General features: G+C 40.9%; 1 protein-coding gene across 5 annotated transcripts in view; it reads right to left on the bottom strand.

Annotated features, from left to right (window-relative positions):
• Positions 1–22915, bottom strand: part of ANKS1B (ankyrin repeat and sterile alpha motif domain containing 1B) — a 787939-nt gene that overhangs the window by 670703 nt on the left and 94321 nt on the right. For all 5 annotated transcript variants that reach the window (XM_014451548.2, XM_006084103.3, XM_023749887.1 and 2 more), the window contains exons 2-5: positions 16264–16344; positions 8362–8518; positions 5477–5773; positions 187–262 (exon numbers count right to left, since the gene is read on the bottom strand). In XM_014451548.2, coding sequence (XP_014307034.1) covers positions 187–262; positions 5477–5773; positions 8362–8518; positions 16264–16344 — 611 coding nt within the window. The remainder of the gene's footprint in view (positions 1–186; positions 263–5476; positions 5774–8361; positions 8519–16263; positions 16345–22915) is intronic.

The raw sequence follows: 22915 nt of genomic DNA, 5'->3' as shown, positions 1-22915 counted from the left end.
TACCTTGGTTGCGGGCACATCCCCAGTGGGGGGTGTGCAGCAGGCAGCTGATTGATGTTTCTCTCTCAACGATGTTTCTGACTCTCTATCCGTCTCCCTCCCTCTCTGTAAAAAATCAATAAAATATATATATTTTTAAAAATAGTATGTGGTAGAATAAGCTCCACGGGGACTCATGATAGTTACCTGTTTCTAATAGAACTCTCACAACATCCACCTTTCCAAACAAAGCTGCTTCATGAAGTGCACTCCCCTTTTCTGTCTGGAAAAAAAAAAGAATCAGAAAAAGAAACACAGTTGCATTAGGAATGATTACAGGTTTAAAAAATTGTGTCATTTTATATATTCATACATATTCTCTGTAATATCAGCACTTCTCTTTTTTCTTTAAATATATATATATATTATTGATTTCAGAAAGGAAGGAAGAGGGAGAGAGAGACAGAATAGGGGTATTGGAGATCGAGCCTACAACCCGGGCATGTGCTCTAACTGGGAATCGAACCTGTGACCTTCTGATTGATGCTCAACCACTGAGCCAAGCTGGCTGGGCTCAGCACTTCTTGAGAGAAAGATAGTGTAAAGAAGACATTCCAGCCCTAACCGGTTTGCCTCAGTGGATAGAGCATCGGCCTGAGGACTGAAGGGTCCTGGGTTCGATTCTGGTCAAGGGCATGTACCTTGGTTGCAGCCACATCCTCAGTAGGGAGTGTGCAGGAGGCAGCTGATCAGTGTTTCTCTCTCATCGATGTTTCTAACTCTCTATCCCTCTCCCTCTCCCTTCCTCTCTGTAAAAAATCAATAAAATATATTTTTAAAAAAAAGAAGACGACATTCCAGTCACCCATTATCCCAGGCAACATCCAGTCAGTCCCTGACACAGAGCCACTTAACTGACTTACAACTGACCCCAGACGAATGAGAGAACCCTGCCAAGATAGAAGAACTACCCAGATGAGCTCAGACTAAACCACCAACCCCAGAATTATGAGCTAAATACACAGTTACTGTGTGAAGCCATTCAGTTTGGGCACAGTTTGTTATGCAGCAATAGCTTACTAATACACAGGGGAGAAGATCACTACCTGACAGGAACCAGAAGAGTCTCTAAAAGATAAGAATGCTACCACTGACTTGGGAGCCAAAAAAAAGAATAAAATTGTTTTTTAAAAGTTTTGGTAACTTGGGACAGATAATAAAAGCAGGTTACCCTTTCCTTGTGGAGAAACAAAATCTATCCTGTTACCCATCCTTCAAAGCTCAACTCAAACCACTTCTCCAAAAAGCTTTTTTCTGATAGTCTTAGGTACAATGGTCTTTCCTTCATTAGTTATGTACATACAGCACATTGTTGTGAAAAGAGGCCTGGACTTTAATCAGTAAGTCTAAATTCACATTCTGGGTGTATCAGCTATGTGTCCTTTGGCAAGTTTCTTAAATCTTTGAATCTGATTGCTCATATCTTAACTGGAAGTTAACAGCTCTCATTCCCTCAGGACAGCTGTGGAGAATTAGATTCTAAATGTGGTGACATATTAAACACAAAGTACATACTCAAAATGTTCAAGTGCATTTATTTCATTCATTCACTCGTTCAACTTTGATGGATTCCTCGTGTGTGCTAGTTACTAGAACAAAAGAAACAATTACTAAGGTACCACACACAACTGCCATCTAAGAATAATTTTTCATGTATATAGCCCTCAAATTAGAATGAGGTTAGAGATCATGCCTTATATCTCTACATACTTTCCAAAAGTGTGTGACAGGGTGCCTTGAACTTAGTAGTTACAAAAATACTTGCAGACAATTTGACTAATCAAAAAATGGTATGATTTCTACATATAATGTTTTTTTCTTTTTTAAAATATATATATACTAGAGGCCCAGTGCACGGATTCGTGCACCGGTGGGGTCCCTCGGTGTGGCCTGCGGAGATCGGGCCAAAACAGGCAGTCCAACGCTATCTGCCACTCCTGCACATCCTGGCCCCGCTGCGTCTGCCACCACCACCACTAGGTAGGCTGGCTGCTGCTCTACTGCGGTCTCTGAGTTGAGGCGGCCAGCCATGAGCCCTGTGTCTGGCACCCGTTGGTCAGCAGAGAGGCGCTCCCACTGTGGGCGCACACTGACCACCAGGGGGCAGTTCCTGCTTTGAGCGTTAGCCCCCTGGTGGTCAGTGCACATCATAGCAAACAGTTGCTTAGGGTTTTATATATATACTAGAGGCCCGGTGCACGAAATTCGTGCACTGGGGGATGGGGTTCCCTCAGCCAAGCCTGCCCCTCAGTCCGGGAGCCCTCAGTGGATGTCCTACTGATGGCCACAGTCTGGCAGCAGAGGCTCGGTGCAGGCGTCCCCGTGTGTGTGTGCTTGTGTGTGTGTGTGTGTGTGTGTGTCCACTGGTGGTCTGCTCCCAGCCACTTTGGAAGCTCAGAGTAGGCGCTGTGTGTGTGTGTGTGTGTGAGTGTGTGTGTGTGTGTGTGTGTGTGTGTGTGTGTGTCTGCTGGGGGCCTGCCCCCAGCCATACCCTGGAGGCTTGGAGCAGGCACCCCTCTCTGTTGATCTCTCAGGCTCCTGGCCTCCACTGCATGTTGTACTCTCCCTTGAGCTGTGGCCAGGGTGGGGCGCCCTTTCCTGCTGTGGGATCACCAGAGCGACCCAGGGACAGGCGCACAGGGAGGCTGGCTGCAGGCCACCCTATCCTGCTCTGTGATCATCATAGCGATCCCACGGGCAGGCACACACAGGGGCTGGCTGCAGGCCGCCCTATCTTGCACCTCGGGGCAGCGATCCCACGGGCAGGCGCACACAGGGGTCTGGCTGCAGGCCACCCTATCCTGCTGTGGGATCGCATGAATGATCCCATGGGCAGGTAGGTGCACACAGGGGCTGGCTGCAGGCCGCCCTTTCCTGCTCTGGGATCGCAGCAGCCACCCAGGGGCAGGTGCACACAGGGGCTGGCTGCAGGCCGCCCTTTCCTGCTCTGGGATCGCAGCAGCCACCCAGGGGCAGGTGCACACAGGGGCTGGCTGCAGGCCGCCCTTTCCTGCTCTGGGATCGGTGCAGCGACCCAGGGGCAGGCAAACATGGGGGCTGGCTAGAGGCCGCCCTTTCCTGCTCTGGGATCGGTGCAGCGACCCAGGGGCAGGCAAACATGGGGGCTGGCTAGAGGCCGCCCTTTCCTGCTCCATGATCTCCGGGGCGATCCCATGGGCAGGCGCACGGGGGCTGGCTAGAGGCCGCTCTTTTTTGCTCCGGGATCCCAGTGGCGACCAGGAGCAGGCGCACACAGGGGCTGGCTGCAGGCCCCCCTTTCCTGCTCCGTGATCGCCGCAGTGATCCCACGGCAGGCGCACATGGGGGTTGGCTAGAGGCCACTCTTTCCTGCTCCGTGATCGCCGCAGCAATCCCACGGGCAGGCACACATGGGGGCTGGCTAGAGGCCGCCCTTTCCTGCTCGAGGATGGCAGCAGTGACCCAGGGGCAGGCGCACACAGGGGCTGGCTGCAGGCCGCCCTTTCCTGCTCTGTGATCACTGCGGCGATCCCACGGGCAGGCGCACACGGAGGCTGGCTGCAGGCCTCCCTTTCCTGCTGTGGGATTGCGGTGGCGACCCAGGGACAGGCACACACGGGGGCTGGCTGCAGGCCGCCCTATCCTGCTCCATGATCTCCAGGGCGATCCCACAGGCAGGCGCACACAGGGGCTGGCTGTAGGCCGCCCTTTCCTGCTCTGTGATCAGTGCGGCAATCCCACGGGCAGGCACACAGGGAGGCTGGCTGCAGGCCCCCCTTTCCTGCTGTGGGATCTCCGGTTGCTCATCCCTGGCAGGAGGGCCGGTTGGGGGCGTGGCTGCTGGCTGATGGGCAGCAGTCGCCCTGCCAGTGCCGGATCTCCTGAGGGAGAGCAGGTTGGGGGCCTGGCCAGTGGCGGATCGCTGGGGTCACGTCCACCAGCCCTGGGTCGGGTCGCACAGGGGTCGCCGCCATCAGGGTCACAGATAGCAGGCCCAGATGGCGGCAGGGCAGGCAGAATAGCGCTGTCCCATCCTGCCTGCAGTATGCAAATTAGCCGCCATCTTTGTTGGCGGTTAACTGCCATCTTGGCTGGCAGTTAATTTGCATATTGCCCTGATTAGCCAATGGAAAGGGTAGCGGAGGTACAGCTAATTACCATGTTTCTCTTTTATTAGATAGGACTAGAGGCCCGGTGCACAAAAATTTATTCACTCGGGAGGGGGGGTCCCTCAGCCTGGCCTGTGCCCTCTCGCAGTCTGGGACCCCTCGGGGGATGACCATCTGCTGGCTTAGGCCCACTCTCTGGGAGATTGGGCATAGGATGGCAGTCAGACATCCCTCTGGCAGCCCGGCAGCCCTCGGGGGATGTCCACTTGCCAGCGGGGAGCAGGCCTAAGCTGCAGTTGGACATCCTTAGAGCTGCTGAGGAGGCGGGAGAGGCTCCCACCACCACCACTGTACTGGCAGCTGTCAGCCTGGCTTGTGGTTGAGCAGAGCTCCCACTGTGGGAGCGCACTGACCGCCAGGGGGCAGCTCCTGCATTGAGCATCTGCCCCCTGGTGGTCAGTGTGTGTCATAGTGACCAGTCATTCCCAGTCATTCTGCTGTTTAGGGTCAGTTTGCATATTACCCTTTCACTATATAGGATAGAGGCCTGGTGCACAGGTGGAGGCCGGCTGGTTTGCCCTGAAGGGTGTCCCGGATCAGGGTGGGGGTCCTGCTGGGGTGCCTGGCCAGCCTGGGTGAGGGGCTGATGGCTGTTTTCAGGCTGACCACACCCCCTTTAGGGTGAGGGGCCCCCACTGGGGTGCCTGGCCTGTCTGGGTGAGGGGCTGAGGGCTGTTTTCAGGCTGGCCAAGGCACATGGCGACGGAAGCTCCCAGCCTCTCCATTTTTTCTTTTTCTTTTTTTATTCTGAGATTTATTTACCTTCTATAATTGAAACTTTGTAGCCTTGAGTGGAGCTCAGAGCTGGCCACGGCAGGCGGGAAGCTTGGCTTCCTCCATCACTGGAGCAACCAAGCCTCCTGCTTGCTCCAGCTCCGTGGCTACTGGCCACCATCTTGGTTGGGTTACTTTGCATATAGTCGCTCTGATTGGCTGGTGGGCATGGCTTAAGGCGTAGTGAAGGTACGGTCAATTTGCATGTTTGTCTTTTATTATATTAGATATATATTTTTTTTAATTTCCGAAAGGAAGGAGAGGAAGAGGGAGAGAGAAACATCAATGATGAGAGAGAATCATTGATCAACTGTATCCTGCACGCCCCCTAAGGGGGATACAGCCAGCAACCCAGGTATGTGCCCTGACCAGAATGGAACTGTTCCTGGTTCATAGGTGGACACTCAACCACTGAGCCAATGCTGGCTGGGCTCTATATATAACTTTTAACATCTGCATCTCAATGCAACACTAGAGCACCATCACTTTTAAAGCCTCGCTCACAGAAGACTCACCTGACAGCTTACATCCATTCCTGCTTCCAACAGCACCTGAACGACTGCTTTGTGGCCATTGCGTGCGGCGAGGTGTAGCGGAGTGTGCTTGCGAGTGTTGCAGCTCATTAAGTTAGGGTGCGCACTGATGATCATTTTGACTACTCTCAGCCGTCCGTAAAGCGCCGCCAGGTCCAAAGGTGTTTCCAGCTTGCTGTTCCTGATGGTGGGATCCGTGAGCTCATCCAGGAGAACGGCCACGACTTCCGAGTGTCCGTACTGAGCTGCACAGTGTAGGGCAGTTTCATTCTCATTGTTCTGTTAACACAGACGCATAAAACGCACGTTTTCAGAAATTCAATTCCTTATCAAAATGTAAACTCCATCATCTAAAACCTCAGATGCTTTGAAAATATGTTTAAGATTTATCTATTTTGATAAGTATTCCTAATAGAATTTTATATCTGATAAAAGTATGCATCATTGATTGCATCAAAAATATCACATTTGATTTTTATCACTTCAATAGGGAAAAAAAATCTAACTTTTCCCTACATTATTTATTCCAATTTCCAAGAGTGATAAATGATTTAGCCATGTTAGTCAGCGGCCCTGCTGGGCCCAGATGGTCGGTGTTTCAGTGTGATCTGCATTGTGCATCGCGCCTCCATGACATTTGTTAATGAGAGAGATTAATAACAATTATAACACACTTTCAATAGCCTGGCTTTCCAAAAGACAAATGAGTTCGTCAATTCTTTTTTTTTTTAAGTACACTGATGCTGTCTCAATGGGACTTCTTTTAAAATATATATATATATATATATATATATATATATATATATATATATATTGATTTCTGAGAGGAAGGGAAAGGGAGAGAGAGATAGAAACATCCATGATGAGAGAGAATCATTGATCGGCTGCCTCCTGCATTCCCCCTATCGGGGATCGAGCCTGCAAGCCAGGCATGTGCCCTGACTGGGAATCAAACCCTGAACTCCTGAGCCACACAGGCCAGGTGTGGCTTCTTCTTTATATGCTTAGTTTAGGACTTCTGTTCAGCTAGTCCTCAGATGGTTCACCAGGTTGAATGCTCTGTAATTTAGCTATAAATTTGATGTGGTCATGGGAGGAGGAGAGCACAGCATCCACCTAGTCTGCTATCTTGACTGGCGTCTCCCACTAATCAGTAAATTTTTGACAATGAAAGATTTACAGAGAGGTCTTCCAAATTAAGTTTCATTTTATTTTCCATATAAGTAAGAGAATGAAGAGATACGGGTGCCCTAATATGAAACCAAATAGAAACCAAAACACAAAGTATAGAAGTGAAAAAAGAATCTCCTTGGGAAAGACTTTTTTTATGTTTTAATTGAATTGTTCAACATCACACAAAACAAGTGCTTCTCTTTAAAACATACCGTTGCAGTCATACCCCATTTAAAATTGTCAAGTTTCAATTGTGTGTTTTTTCTTATTTTCATGTCATTTAAAAAATATTTTGTTTGTAAAAACTAATATCCTCTTGTTTAACCTTGGATTATTTTTCCATTTTATTTCAGGTTTGCTTTGGGGCATTCTGACAATTATTCAGAATAACCACCAGATGGCTCATACCACAAATGATCTTTTAACTTCTGGTTTTCTGAAGAACAGAACAGCATTCTCATACATTTCCTTTTAGTATGATACACTGAGCCATATCTGCCCTTTTTTTAAGATCAGATTTATATGTGTACTCTCATAAAAAATATTCTGCATTTTTAACCTGTAAACACAGACATTTTTATTGTGATAAGTATTAATAAGACATTTCCAATTAATAAAACATTTTTCTTGATTAGTTCTTCCTATTGTATTTTGGAAAAATAATTTTTTTTCTTCCTTTTGCTGTTTATAGCTAGTGATAGTGTTACTTTTTACTCTTTAGTCTGAATTTCTACCAAGGGCCTGCAAGGTCTGTATCTATTTGAACAATATGCTAATTATACTTTATTAGATGTGCCTGCCCTAGAGTAACCTACTTGCATTGATATTGGACAGCTGCCAACCTGCAGCTTAATGCCATGGTTGAAATTCAATTGTTGGACTGCATGCTGGTTTTCAAATATTGTTTTACAAAATGGGAACAGTAGGGGGCATGCAGAGCTAAGATGTTTGTTATCATACTGTTTTAGGGGACTTTATTCTGCTTTCTGGAATCTGTGGTCTTATTTATTTAGAATACTGACAATGGCCTTCCTCTTTTAATATGTCTGTTTTGAGTAATATGAATATTATGCACTTGCAAATATTATGACTTTACCTGTGGTATCAACTGCTGTTGGTGTTTTACTCAACTTACTCTAGGCATATGTATATATTTATGTATATAAAAAAATTTTAACTTAATTTGTGACTAGCAACTCTATACATTGTATTTTGATTTGCAAAAGGCACTTACTGTGAAGGTGCTATGTAAATGGTAAAGCACTATACAAATGATAGTTATCATTATTTCCCTAGCATTTAAAATTTTACTAAGAAAAGCTCTAATTCACATTATAAATGTGAATTCCGTTCTACCTTTAAATATTCAAGAGCTATAAAATCGATGCTTATTTAAGGCAGGCAAAAATATCACAACTACTTCCCTTAGGTGGGGTTTTCTTGTTAACAAATATCTTAACAAATGCCCAAATTAGTGCCTATGTACTGTATACAAATTCCAAAGAAATTTTCAAATTTCCGTTCAGGAAATTCAGTAGTGGAAAAGTCTTTGGCAGGGTAAAGACAGAAGTAATCAAATTTTTTCACATTCACTTTTTAATCTCATTTTAAAATAACTTAAGTTTTCACTTGTGGCTTTGCCTTCTCAAAACTCTAGAAAAAGTATAGCATGAGCAAACATTTGACAAGTGCACCTGTTCATTGACTCGGGAATGCGATGGCCCATGATGAATAAGAATCTTCACAATTTCCTCATCTCCTTTCCAGGCAGCCAGGTGAATAGGGAAATAACCCTTGTTGTCTGCTACATTTGTTGATGCCTCATATTGAAGTAGTTTGAGGACTATTTCCCTAAGAAGAAAAAGAAGAAGAAGAAGAAAAGTACACAACAGAAAAGAAAATGTGCTGAACAACACAGATTTTATTAAATAGATCATTATTAAAGTATAGTAGATGCTGGGTGGCAATTTAGCATAATAATTCAAGGTACTGAGGTGTAAAATTAGGTTTAAGAATCTGCTTATTGAACATCTGGCTGTTGTACTTACCTGAAAAACCGCCACTGCCACACACACTCACACAGGGTGTTGACTAACCAATGAAACGACTTAATAGAAGTCATTTGGGGAAAAAATTATCTAATTTCATTAACCGAATGAATTAAGTAAAATAATTTAAAAGTATACCTCTTCCCGTTGTTTTTTTTTAATGTAGTTCTTTCCAGATAGCCCATACCTGAGATTTAGCCTAAAGAAATACCTGAGGTACAAGCAAACTCCTTGCTTATTTTTTTTAAAAAGTTATTTTACTACCAGCAGACATTTAGGGAGTTTATGTATCATTCCTATTGAGAACTGCAATATGTAACTGAAGGTACATATACTGTACAAGAGAAAGCAGACAGCACAATAAGAAAGGGACTTTTAAGGTCTAGCTGCAGTACAAGCCCAAGGTTGGGGGGGCGGGACTCATTTTCAGCCATAGCACACAATATACTTTGAATATGTATTGTCCATACTTCTGCATTCATTCACCTTTGTCCTCTCAAGCCTAAGAAATCATTTCAAGAGGTAAATTCATTTATGCGACAAGTTCTATCATTGATGCAATTTCAGTACATACTCAATATATTCTACCTATAGGATTTTGTACTAAATCCCACCAGGTTTTCAAAGTAAAAATTCTAAATTGCAATACTCAACCTCAGGCAGAATTAATTCATAATTATTAGTATAATTACATTGAACTTTGCAACAATCAAAAACAACTGAGCAACTATATTTTCATTTGGATGCATTTAAAAAGCAAATTCTATGAATTCACTAAATGAAATCCTAGATAGATAAACAAATACGTGCATACAGACAATCACAACATATTCTAAAGTTGTTTCTCATATATAACAAATCACCAGTAGTGAGGATGAATGTAACATAAAGACCTACATTTAAATATTTCATAAAGCCAGGCTTTAAATGTAACAAATGAGAAAAGGTGGAGGAAATTTGAATAGGAGTTAGAATTCTGATAGCCCACTGTAGGGGTTTAGAATAATGTGCCTTTGTGGTGTGTGGATTTTTTTGAACTAAAGGCAATTGAGATCTTGTGGGCTTAAAAGAAAAGTCTGCCCCCCGCCCCCACCACCACCACCTTACCCCAACTACCTAGAAGAACTGAAATTAGGGGCCTGGCCCATAATAAGAGTTATCAGAGATAACCTCTTTTGACCTATCTGTATGGCGGGACAAATATCTAATTACTGAACATCTGGTTTTTTATTGGATCTGTGAATGTCCTCTTGTTCTGAAGCCTCAGGTGTCGAACTGCCTTCCTTAGCTCAGGATGTCATCTGAACCTCATTTTGCCTGTCTCCCTCTGAACAACTCATGATGTGGGGTCACTGACTCTCATGTATGTGAGGTTCCCCTACGTACATATATAATTAAATTTGGTTGTTTTTCTCTTGTTAATAGTCTGCCTCATGTCAATTTGATTAGACCAGCTGAAAGAACCTATAAGGATAGATAAAAATTTCTCCTTCCCCCACATCACAAAAAAATAAACATGACACAACACAAAATGACAGTAAATGATTAAAAAAAACAAAACACAACATTGCCCAGAATGTGGCCTGGACTTGTGAAGGAGAGCAGAATAGACCACCCAAAAATATGCCTATTTGACACAAGGATTACTTTTAAGATTGGGGGGAGCTCTGAAAGCTGAGAAGTTACTCTGTTGTAAGAGATGGTTACATTGATCAGGGAACTGTCTATTTGTAAGGGTATCTCCCTCTGTGTACCAGCAGGAGAAAGCTGACTCGATCTCTATAAACTCTTATCAATGGGGAAGGCAGTAACCTAAATCTGCAGACAACCCCATACTCTTGTTTACTGTGCTTTTTCTGATAACCTCCCATAACTGGCTTCCTCCCTCACTCCCCTGCCCCAGCATCTTTTGTCTTTAGCTAGAAATGGTATTTAAGGTAGTGGCTTTTGGGGGAGTTACTCAGTTTTCCTGGGTCCCCACCATATATACAGGAAGTATACATGTTATTACATTTCTGTTTTCTCTCCTCCTGTTACTCTTTTTTTTTTTCTTGTCGTTGTTGTCATTAATCCTCACCCAAGGATATTTTCCATTGATTCTTAGAGAGAGTGGAAAGGAGGGGAAGATAGAGAGAGAAACATCAATGCGAGAGAGACACATCGATTGGTTGCCCCCCACCCATGTGCCTTAACTAGGGCCAGGGATCGAGTCTGCAACCAAGGTTCGTGCCCTTGACCGGAATTGAACCTGCAATCCTTCAGTCTGTGGGCCAATGCTCTATCCACTGAGCCAAACTGGCCAGGGCCTGTTAATCTTTCTTATATCAACTTAATTATCAGACCAGCCGAATAACCTATAAGAAAAGAAGGAAAACTTTTTCCACCCCTGCACCACTTTCCAATATCTCAATCAGAAAAGAGTAATATGCGTGTTTATGCAATGGCCTTTGGTGAACAATAAGATCTAATTAAATACTGTTATTTTTATTTATGTTTTTAAAATTTTATTCACTTTATTAAATTTGTTTATTTTTTAATTTACATTTATTTTTAATTTTTATTTAAGTTGATCTTTTCATCTTATTCAGAGATATCAGCTAATGAACTGGCTTGGCTTAGATTTCTAATGTGAAAATATGTTTGTGAAATATAAAGTTATATCTCTAATCAAGTAAGTGCCTTACTGAATCATAAAATATTAATCAACAAATTGTCATTAATCTTTTTTCTGATGTATCCATGTATGTCACATTTAATATGTGTTACACAGGCCTTTTTCATCCAAACTCATTCAAATTAAATTTCAGGTACTTTCTATAATATCTAAATTTAAAAGTAGTTAACATCAAATGGGTATTTTCTCTTTTTTAAAAAGTATTTTCTTAATATCTCTTTAAGTTATACCTTATAACTTCTAGAGGTATCAACAAATAAATAGGTTGACTATGCTTGGTTACCTAGTATAAAATACTGAGTTATATTGATGAACAAGTCTATAGAATAGCAAGCAGAGAAGTAATTCCTATTTATCTTCAACATTAAATGGCACTCTTTCTCATATGCAGCATTAATAAATAAGAAATGATTTAAAATTCTAAAGTAAATGTGATTGATGGGATCATAGAAAAAATAATCCCATTTCCCATGAGCTAAACAACATATAAAATAAATTTAATAATAATCCAATTCAAAGCAATGCAACATTTTGCAGCTTGAGGCTAATAGATATACGTTTGGGTAAAGATAGGAATTCTAAAAGTGTTGATTTTCACTACTATATCATTTTCTGATAGGTATAAATATACTGCCAATTAATATGAAATTTTTTTTAAGAAGTTTCAGTTTATGGTCAGAGTAAAATTAAACTAATTGGGAAGGTTCAAAATTCAAATTTTTTTACCTCAACAGCAAGTTTTCCTATACTTAAATTATAACCAAAGATTTTTTTCTTTTAGGATTTTTTTATTGATTTAGAGAGAGAGAGGGAGAAGGACAAAGAGAGAGAAACATCAATGTGAGAGCGGAACATGGATCGGCTGCCTCCTCCATGCCACCTACCGGAGATCTAGCCTGCAACCTGGGCATGTACCCTGACCAGGAATAGAACCAGCAACCTTTGGTGCATGAGACGATGCCCAACCAACTGAGCCACACCAGCTAGGGCTAACCAAAAATACTTATTTTGTTTCATCTCCCTGTGCTTACTGGCAGTCAAAAGAACTTTGAAATAAATGCAAATCATCTTCATATGCATATGGTATTAACAAAACTAATGAAATTCTTAAATTCATGAAGGTTCTGTTAATTTCAGACTTTCTTGAAGATTTTACTTCTCCTTGATGGAAATAAAGTGGCAAATTTAAAGAATTTAAATTAGGGACCTTGCCTGTAATAAGAAGTATTACCAGAAATAACTTAGGACCTATCTCTACCTAGGGCAGGGCAGACTTCTATTTACTGAACATCTGCTCTTCTTATCGTACTGACAGTGACCTTTCTCCCCTCTGAAGGCCCAAGTACCTTACCTCATCCTTAGCTCAAATGTCACATATACCTCATTTTAACTTTCTGTCTTTGAATCTCTCACATATATGAGGTTCCCATACATATGTCTGCAATAAATTTGGTTATTTTCTCTTGTTAATAAATTGTCTCATGTTGATGTGATTACTAGATGAGTCAGAAGAATATGGAATGATAGAGTAAAATGCCTTCCACCCCACACTGGCTAATTACTATGTAAATTAAAAGAATCAAATTTGTAGTAAAAATACATGAGAGAGATAATGAAGTTTCCATATTTAAAGAGATAGGTCTATAGCCTATCAAAATAATTTATCTATAATTGTTGCTACTGGATTTTGTTCTACTGACCATGATTTTTCTATCATTTGAAGGCAATAATTTTCTAATCTTCAATTACAAATACCCCAAGAAATCATCAACAGAGTATATTTTCTATTGTGTCCTAATCTGGCTAAGTGGAGATGAATTGTCCATTATAAAATAATGTATTTCAGGTACAAAATGCTGCTCCACTTGTGGATTAACTAGTGTTGATAAACAAGTGCTACCAAGAAAGCATACAAAATAAGAGGAAACGGGCTTAATATGCAGTAAGAAGTCCTTAGATTATATGTTGGGAGTAGGAAAAAAGCCTGCATTCAAAGCAAAAATAAAATAACTACAGGACCCTGTAACATTATTTCTAGCTCTACGATTCCATAAACTTCAGCCTAAAATCACAATGTTTATGGAAACCTTCTAGTGCTGATGGCTACAACAACAATAGCAACATACGTGGAAATGATGTGTTTCCATGCTGATTGCTAAGGCTTGCTTGGAAAGAATACAACACAATCAATAGTTCATTACCTATGCTAAGTGAGAATAGCAAAGGCAAAGAAAAGAAAAGCCTTCTCTGGCTCTGAGATCTATTCTATGACATTTTTTTCTCCTTCAAATGTCTTAAGACAATAGTAAAATTAGCATTCCATGTGAACACCCTAGTTGATGATAATGGGAGGCAGCCCAGAAATGCACAATGTGACAGAGAAAAGCCAGCGAGAGTTTAGGAAACTGATGTGCGTGTGGACAAAAAAGGGAGATAATGTAGGGTGTTGGTAAAATCATACACTTTAAACTACAACACTTTGGCTCTAAACACAACCCCACCTTAATATCTAAGTGGCCACTCAGTCACTTATCCAGAATGGCCTTATTTCTCCATCTATAAATGAGGGAAGTGAGGAGGGTAAGGTGAAATAAATGATCTCCAATTTTAAAAGTCCATGGGTAATTTAAATAATTTAAAATAGGGCAATCTTATACTTTAGATGAAAATCCAAATTTTAGAGTTGTAGCAGCATAACTGATCCACAAATAATACGAAAACAATATACCACAAAATATTATAATTGGAAGAAACAAGGAAAAATACCCAGTATATTAAACTGAGGCCTAGAGAGGTTAATTAAATGGCTCAAGGTCACATAACTAACAGAGATGGGAAGACAGGATTAGAAATTTCCTGCTTTTTTCCAATGCCTATAGAATGACACTGAGTAAAATCTCTCTAGAAAATGTTAAAAAGGTCAATGAGATCTTCAGATAAGCAAAGCAAAGATATATAATTCTCAGAGAATATCTGCAATTAGAGAGATCTTAAAAAATATCTAGATATCTCTTTATGATGATCTTAATAAATTCTATTCAATGCACTTAAATTAGCTTCACTTTGTGCATTGCCAACAGGAACTAAAAATTATGCATTGAACCACAGAGCAATAGATTTCAATGATTAGAATTTCATAGGCCATTATGGATACATCATTAACATTTACTAAACACTGAAAATCAAGGAGGGATGTGAACGCTAATCCATTTTGGGACAACATTCTTTTGAGAAGTGCTTATACTGGCAAGCTGAGATAAAAGAAAAAAAGGAGAATAGGTCACATGGTCAGGCCTCAGATCTTAGGTCAGTTATTTGTCAGCTGGTGTTCCCAACTAGAACTTCCTGAAATCTAAGCACTGTGTACTTTGGGCTGATTTAATCTGGCTTCATTCCTGACGAGCCATATTGTATATGGCACAAAGAAAACTAAATAGCAATTCCTTTAAAAGATTCAGATCGTAAGGATCTGGACACATATTCCACTCTACAGAAGGACAGCAATATAGTTGAGAAAAACCTGGCAAAATAAAACAGTTCTAAGTTAGATGACATAAAATAGGGAGTGGATGAAAAACATATATAATTTGGAAATACTGATACTAAGAATTCAAGTGATGAGACATTAAGTTTATGATATTTTATGTACTTCAGATGGCTCTCCAAAGAGAATGTTAGATTTATGCAATAATTTTTAAATAAATAAAAGGTATAGTGAAACATAATTTTTAAAAATGGTAAGTTTCCTGTGTGAGAACTTTAAGGCCATAAAATGTGATCAAATATGACTAAGTCCCTTGTGTCTCAATTCAAAGTTTAAAAAAAAGGCGGGAAAGCAAAAAGTAATTAGAATTTTAAGGCAGTAATTACCACCTTTAATAAACTAAAGTGAGCCTGGCTGGCATGGCTCAGTGGTTGAGCATTGACCTATGGCCGGGTCAGGGCACATGCCTGGGTTGCGAGTTCAATCCCCAGTGTGGGGTGTGCAGGAGGCAGTCGATCAATGATTCTCTCTCATCATGGATGTTTCTATCTTTCTCTGCTTCTCCTTTCCTCTCTGAAATCAATTAAACACACACACACACACACACACACACACATTTTAAAAAAAAAAACTAAAGTGAAATGAAATTATCCAGACTTGGGAAGACCAACTTGGATCATGAGAACAAAGGAAAAACAGACAGGAGGAAGAGACACGTGAAAAGTGTCACTTTTCATCTGAATCATTCAGAGAACGCCTCACACTTTGACTGTCACTAACCCAGGAGGTTACCTCGCTAAAACACTGGGAATGAAATGGTTGCTATGGTTACACATTCTTTTGCTCTTCATACTGTACACTATCACATTCTTTGAAGCATAATTCCATAGGTTACACAAGTTTAAAACCAGAAAGACCATCATGAATGACAAAGAAAAGGCACGTTAGCTAAATTTGAAGGATTTTGGAGTGGTTTGTGTAAGTGTCCGTGGCTCATAACAGCAAGAATCTATTAAGATTTCGCTCCTTGTGAATAATGCCATGTTAGGTGAAGACACCAAAAAAGGTAGGGTGGTGTTATTAAGTGGTTTGATCCCATTCCCTCCCCAAAGCTACACATGACTAGCATGTCCTGTCACTTCTTTCATTTTCTCCCTGTGTGACGTCTGACTCGTTTAGAGCAGGTCTCTACGTTTACACCCTGCACATAATCATCCTCAGCAACGTTCCTACCAAGTTCAACGTGTAGGTGCTGCTACCTGATGCCTCTCCGAGTTTCTGTAAGCCCAGGGGACTCGTGGCAACATGAGACAGCTATCGTCAGACATAATGAACTCCATCACATGTAACGAAATACACAAGGATTCCAGTCCAAATAAGTGGCACTTACTTATGTCCATTTAAGGCCGCATGGTGTAAAGCAGTGTAACCCGAACTGTCTGTGCAGTTCACATTGGGGCCTCGCCAGATGCTGCAAATAGAGCACAAGAGCAGAGTTAGCGGTTAAGCAGAATCGTGCTTTAGAAAACAGAAGGATGGCCCCACAGCCAGCAGCCTGTGGCACATGAAAAGTCTAGTCAAGTGAAAAATGATTGCCGTCCTTCATACACCCCCCTCAGATCAGTAACTTCATTTATTTGATTCAAGGAAATTATTAGGGAATATAACTACCTCCAGAAATTATTAGCAAATGCAGGCCCTCTGCCAAAATCTGGATCCGCCCTAGCCGGTTTGGCTCAGTGGACAGAGCGTCAGCCTGCGGGCTGAAGGGTCCCAGGTTCGATTCCGGTCAAGGGCACATGCCCGGGTTATAGGTTCAATCTCCAGTAGGGGGTGTGCAGAAGGCAGCGGATTAGTGATTCTCTCTTATCATTGATGTTTCTTTCTCTCCCTCTCCCTTCCTCTCTAAAATTAATAAAAATATTTTTAAAAAAATATCTGGATCCAACATTTCCCTATTACTTGATACCATTACTCAAATATTGGAAGCAATTTACCATCAGCTACCATATTATAGATTAAAGACTAAAGATTTATGACACCTGCCTCTTCCCGTTTAACACACTATTCTGAGATGGCACTGATTTATGTCACTTTTAGGATTACTTTTGCATTATGGGAAGAATATCCTGGAGATAACGTGTAACTATATAAAAGAATCCATTGTAACCTTGATCACTAAAGTTACAGAAACTATTTTTAGCTATTGAGTAAATAAGGCATTGAAAGACACTTTTCCAAAAGTAGACCAAAAAATGGCTTTATCTAACGCTCACGATGATATTAAAGCCATCCAAACTAACATCTAATAACAAGTTAATTCATGTACTCAAAAAATATTGATTGTACCCCAACTGCATGTTACATATTAAAGTTAGGCACTGAGAATAGAAAATCATCACTCAAGGTCCTTCTTTACAAGAACAGGGTCTCTAGACATATAAACTCACAATTACAAAGTAGTAAGATACCTGAAGTACCAGAAAGTACACAGGCTTCTCTGAGAAATAAATAGCTGTTCCCAATGAGAGATCATAACTGAATTAAACTAAGGCGGGACGATAAAAATGAATAGAATGTACTTATTCAAAATTTAATTAAAAGGATACTTTTTTCTTTTTCAATTACAGTTGACATTCCATATTATTTCATATTTGTTTCAGATGTACAGCAGAGTGGTTAGACAATTATATAATTTATGGAGTGATCCTCCTGATAGGTCTAGTACCCACCTGGCAACGTATATCGTTATTACAATATTATTGAGTATGTTCCCTATGCTGTACTTTACATCTCCGTGACTGTTTGGTAGCTTCTTAATCCCTCCACCTTTTTCATGTGGCATCGCCCTCCAATCCGGCAACTCTCAGTTCTTTGTATCTATGAGTCTGTTTCTGTTTGTTCATATCTTTTGTTCTTTACATTCCACATACAAGTGAAAAGACATGGTCTTTTTCTTTCTCTTTCTGACTTACTTTCTTAGCCTAATACCCCCTGGGTCCATCCATGTTGTCCCAAATGAACACTACCTGATTTTAAGGCTATAATAAATCTCTAGTGAACAAGGCAGATAGCTTGGTATTGGAGGAAAGACGGAATTAAGGAACAGAAAGTCAGTTTAGACTTTCACACATATATGCAATTGATTTTTTACAAAGGTGCAATGGCAATTCATTAAAGAAATGAATTAGCAAAAAACTGTTCTGGAACAAATGCATATCCTTAGGCCAAAATAAATAAAAAGAGTCTTGATCCATACCTTGCCACATACCAAGATTAACTTTAAAATGAATCAGAGCTCTGGCCAGGTAGCTGGGTACATTAGGTACATAAGTCGGTTGAGAGTGCAATCCCTGGTCGGGGTGCATACAGGAAGCAACCAATCAATGTTTCTCTCTCCTCTCTCTCTCTCTCTCTCTCTCTCTCTCTCTCTCAAACGTATTCTCAGTTGAAGATTGTTTTTTTAAAAAAAGCAAATTGCAGAATATTGTGTATGTTAATATCCTAAATGTTTTATGTACGTGTATTAAGTCATTTATATCCATACAACGATAAAACAGATACTATCCTTTTTTTAATTAAACTGATTGGGATGACATTGGTCAGCATGAACTTATAGGTTTAACAGATACTATTCTTATTCTCACTGTACAGATGAGAAAGATTTGCATTAACATAGAAAAATGCATGCAAAAATACATTATTCACCTCTAAATTGTTTGAAGAGTCAAAATTATCACATAATTCTTCAAGGAAATACAAAAAAGACAATAAAATACAAGAAGAGAAAAGCCTAGGTTTGCTCTAGGTTGTGAAGAGCCTTATAACATGTCAAGAAGCTTAGTCTTGATTCTTTAGGCAACTTGGAGCTAGAGGATTATCACAGAGGTACTAGGCATGTTTCTGACATGATCAGGTCATGAGGGCTCTAGTGACAGCTGGAAGGGAAACAGTGAACAAGTTGGCAGCAGGGCGGCAGGTTCATTGTCTGTTTTTACAGTCTCAGGGAGAAACAAAGGAATTTGGACGAATGGAGATACAGTGGTAGAAAAAGAAGAGGGGGAAATTCAAATAGGTACGTCTAAAATAAAACCTATGGGGAATCGTATCCACATGATAGGCTAGCAGTCAAAGGCTCCCACCATAAGTGAAATGCATGGATGATGAGATATCTCCGTGAGAGCAGTGGTGTCTTGTGGGGAAAGGCAAGTTTCCTTTAAAGCAGACTTGAACACTAGGTTGCTCCAGAATACCTCTGGCACAGGATAGAAAAAAAAAGAGAAAATACTGTAAATTAACTCAAATTATTTTTTAAATTTCCTGTATGTTATGAGACCTCATAAATATTTAGGAAGGAAAGATATTGATATTCATAACTAAAATAGATTCAGGGTCGATAGATTTCATTTACCTATACCATCTCAGTTCCCCATTACCAGAAAAACAAGGAATTCATTATATTAGTATGAAAAAAATATCTCAAATGTATTTCTCATTTCCTAGACAGAATGGAAGCGGATAGACTTTTTTTAAAAACAAGGAGGTTTAGAATAGAAATTTAGCATTTGTATATAAATATATCTGACTGCACCTATTACCAGAGCCTCTAGGCACATATCCATATATTCATAGAACATACACACACGTTCTAAACACTATAAATAGGCCAGACCCAAAACTTCCAATTAAAGGCTTACTTTAAATAAACCTTGATGTTTAAAAGCTCAATCGGTGAGCTAATACCATTCCAGCTTTTTCACTGCCCTCCTCTCGTTTCTCTTTGATGATCCTGGGACTTAAAAAGAGGGCCTGTGTTAACTTAAGGCTGTTCTACAAAATGCAGGAGTTCTAAGTACCTTTAAGGATGTCTCAAAAAAGTTTTAAATAATTAATTACATATTTATTCAAAAAAGGCAATTTATAGATCCTTGGTCTTTAATATATTTGTATTGATTTCAGGGAGGAAGGGAGAGGGAGAGAGAGATCGAAATCAATGATGAGAGGGAATCATTGACTGGCTGCCTTCTGCGCACCCCCCACTGGGGATCGGGCCTGCAACCCAGGCAGGTGTCCTCACTGAGAAATTGTACCATGACCTCCTGGCTCAGAGGTAGATGCTCAACCACTGAGCCACGCCTACCAGGCATCTTCGGTCTTATTGTAACATACACACAATCTCATCTCCTATACCTACTTGTCAATATTTTTTAATTTTTTATGTGAGAAATCTTGCCCAGAATGAATGCTCTGAGATCATCAGAAATCCCCAATGACCAAAGATTCAATTTCCTGTTATACTATTTGTACTAATATAACAAATAGTTATATCCAATGATTAGTATGTTTTAAAACAAATATAAACAAAATAGGTTTTCCACAGAACTTTCAAATGACCAGACATTCGTCAAAGTTTTCACATATTAAAGAAGATTATTCCTAAATAAATAAAAAAACCTGAGTTTGTTGGGCCAATATTCGTATGTATAGCAAATAAGATTTAGGCACAGCTACTCCATAAATTGATCATCATTATGCCCTCTACCAACCTATGGGAAATATTCATCAGGAGCCACGTAAGAGTGCTCAGCATTTCTTAATTCTCAACTGACTCATGACACTTGAGATCACTCCAGGGCTTCAGATACGGAAACTCATACAGAAGGTGCATTGAGTGCCGCAGGCCAGGTCAGAGTATGTAGGAATGGTCTTCAGACAAATCAGATCATTTCAAGCATGCAAAACAAAGTCCCTATTTTTTTCAATTTGTATCTTAATATTCCGCTCCCATGTTTGCAAGAATTGGACAGATGTGCACAAGCTATTGAGTACTGTACGTGAAACCAAGGATCCTTATGAGTTTGATTAAATTTAGCTTTAAATCCTAGCTCTAAAAATCATCTCTCTCTCTCCCTCTCTTCCCCCCCTCTCCCCCCCCCACATATGTGTCTGTCCATCAGAGATCTAGCCTTTCCCCCCCATAATCAGCAACCTCTGAGGCAGCAGAAGACAGTAGCAGGACCTAATAGTCACAATATCCAGACCTCTGGCAGACTAAAGACAACATCTTGACTTACGTTAGGTTTCAGCTGCTCTAAGGTGGAATGACCCCTGTCTACTTTCCCATGAAACCCAGACAGAGAGACCACAGAACAGACCTCAGAACCCGTCAAACACCCTTAAGAAATGATTCATTACCCTTATCACATCTCTGACCAAATCAGCTCCCAGCACGACCCAAACCCCTAACCCACAGTGTCTTGAGATTTTGCCCTATATAACCTATAACGTATAGGCCATTGGGCAGTTGAGCTTTTGAGCATTAGCTTCCCATTGTCCTGGATGGTGCCATTCATAATAAAACAGCCAATATTTCTCCACTGCAATTCTTGGTGTCCAGTGTCACTGCTGGCACCAGTGGACAGACTCTTTCTCTTCTATCACATACGTCCTCATCTTCTATAGTGATGATATAATTTTATTATCATGGGCTAAACATATCTCATATGGGTCAAATGGGTCTAGAATAATGTGAGCTATTGATGTAAATTTAAATTTTCTATTGACCATATTAAAAAGGTAAAAAGAGGAAAATTCATTTTAATATATTTTATTTAACCTAGTATATCCAAAATATCATTTCAACATATAATCAATATAAAAATTATTGAGGTATTTTTACTTTTCTTTTTGTACATTTTCAAAACGAGTATTAATTTTATGCTTTGTTTTACACGTCGCAATTAGGACTAGCCGTATTTCAAGGGCTTTATGCCTCATGTGGACAGTGGCTACTCCACAGGGAAGGCCCTAGATAATTAATTCCAGGGAAAAAGAGAACACTTAAGCTTAACTCTGATCATTTTAAAGGCTTTCTAAAAATAACTGAAAACATTGGCCGTTAGTAAATAAATGTCCATTTGATTGAGTCACAGTAAATTTAACAAATATTTTACATTGTGAGAAAAAATGTATAATAGATTTAATATATAGTCACTTCAGAGACTGTAAATGCACAATTTGACATAAGTGAGCACATTAACACTACGGTGTCGGGTGAATTTCCCGCCAAAATATAAGATGGCGCGTTAAAATGCCTATATCTTTTGAAGTATGGGTTCGATTGAAATGAAATATTTGGTAATACGCAGTTACAATCGGCCCGAGTTTACACGTTTCCCGCACTCCACCGCAAATCTATATGAACCGAGTTTTAAGACGGCTCCCGCGGAGTACGCGCAATTCACGCGAGCCGACTTAATTCGTTTCCCGCAACCCAAGTGTTAAGAAGCACCGCAGCCAAAATTATACTAACTAACTATACTAACCAAATTATACTAACTAATGACAAATATGCACCTTGAATTGCTTGATGCAGCTCTCAGTAACATGCATTCACACAGCAAACCAGAATTGGCTAACTGTGAAATGACTTCTTGAATTAAAAATCACACAATTTATGATCTCTCTACTATCCTATATAATATAAGAGAAACATGCAAATTAACCATCCCTCCACTACACTCCAGCCACGCCCACAAGCCACACCCACCAGCCCATCAGGAGCGAGTATGCAAATTAACCCAACTAAGATGGCGGTGGCCACGGAGCTGGAGCGAGCAGGAGGACATTGGGTTGCCCCTGGCGATGGAGGAAGCTAAGCTTCCCGCCTGCCCTGGCCAGCCCTGGGCTCCACTCGAGGCTACAAAGTATCAATTATAAAAGATAAATATATCCCAGAACAAAACAAAAAAAGAAAAAAAAGAGAGGCTGGGAGCTTGGGTTGCCAGGGGGCGTGGCCAGCCTGAAAACGGCCCTCAGCCCCTCACCCAGGCTGGTTAGGCACCTCAGTGGGGACCCCCACCCTGAAGGGGGTGTGGCCAGCCTGAAAACAGCCATCAGCCCCTCACCCAGGCTGGCCGCACCCCCATGGGGTGAGAGTCCAAACTGGGGGGCTTGCAAGCTGCAAACAGCCATCAGCCCCTCACCAGCTGCGAGCACCCAAGCGGACCCTACCTGATCTGGACACCCTTCAGGCAATCAGC

The sequence above is a fragment of the Myotis lucifugus genome, unplaced genomic scaffold (assembly GCF_000147115.1).
Source record: "Myotis lucifugus unplaced genomic scaffold, Myoluc2.0 scaffold_10, whole genome shotgun sequence".
Taxonomy (NCBI): Eukaryota; Metazoa; Chordata; class Mammalia; order Chiroptera; family Vespertilionidae; genus Myotis; species Myotis lucifugus.
This window is presented reverse-complemented; position numbering and strand designations above follow the sequence as displayed.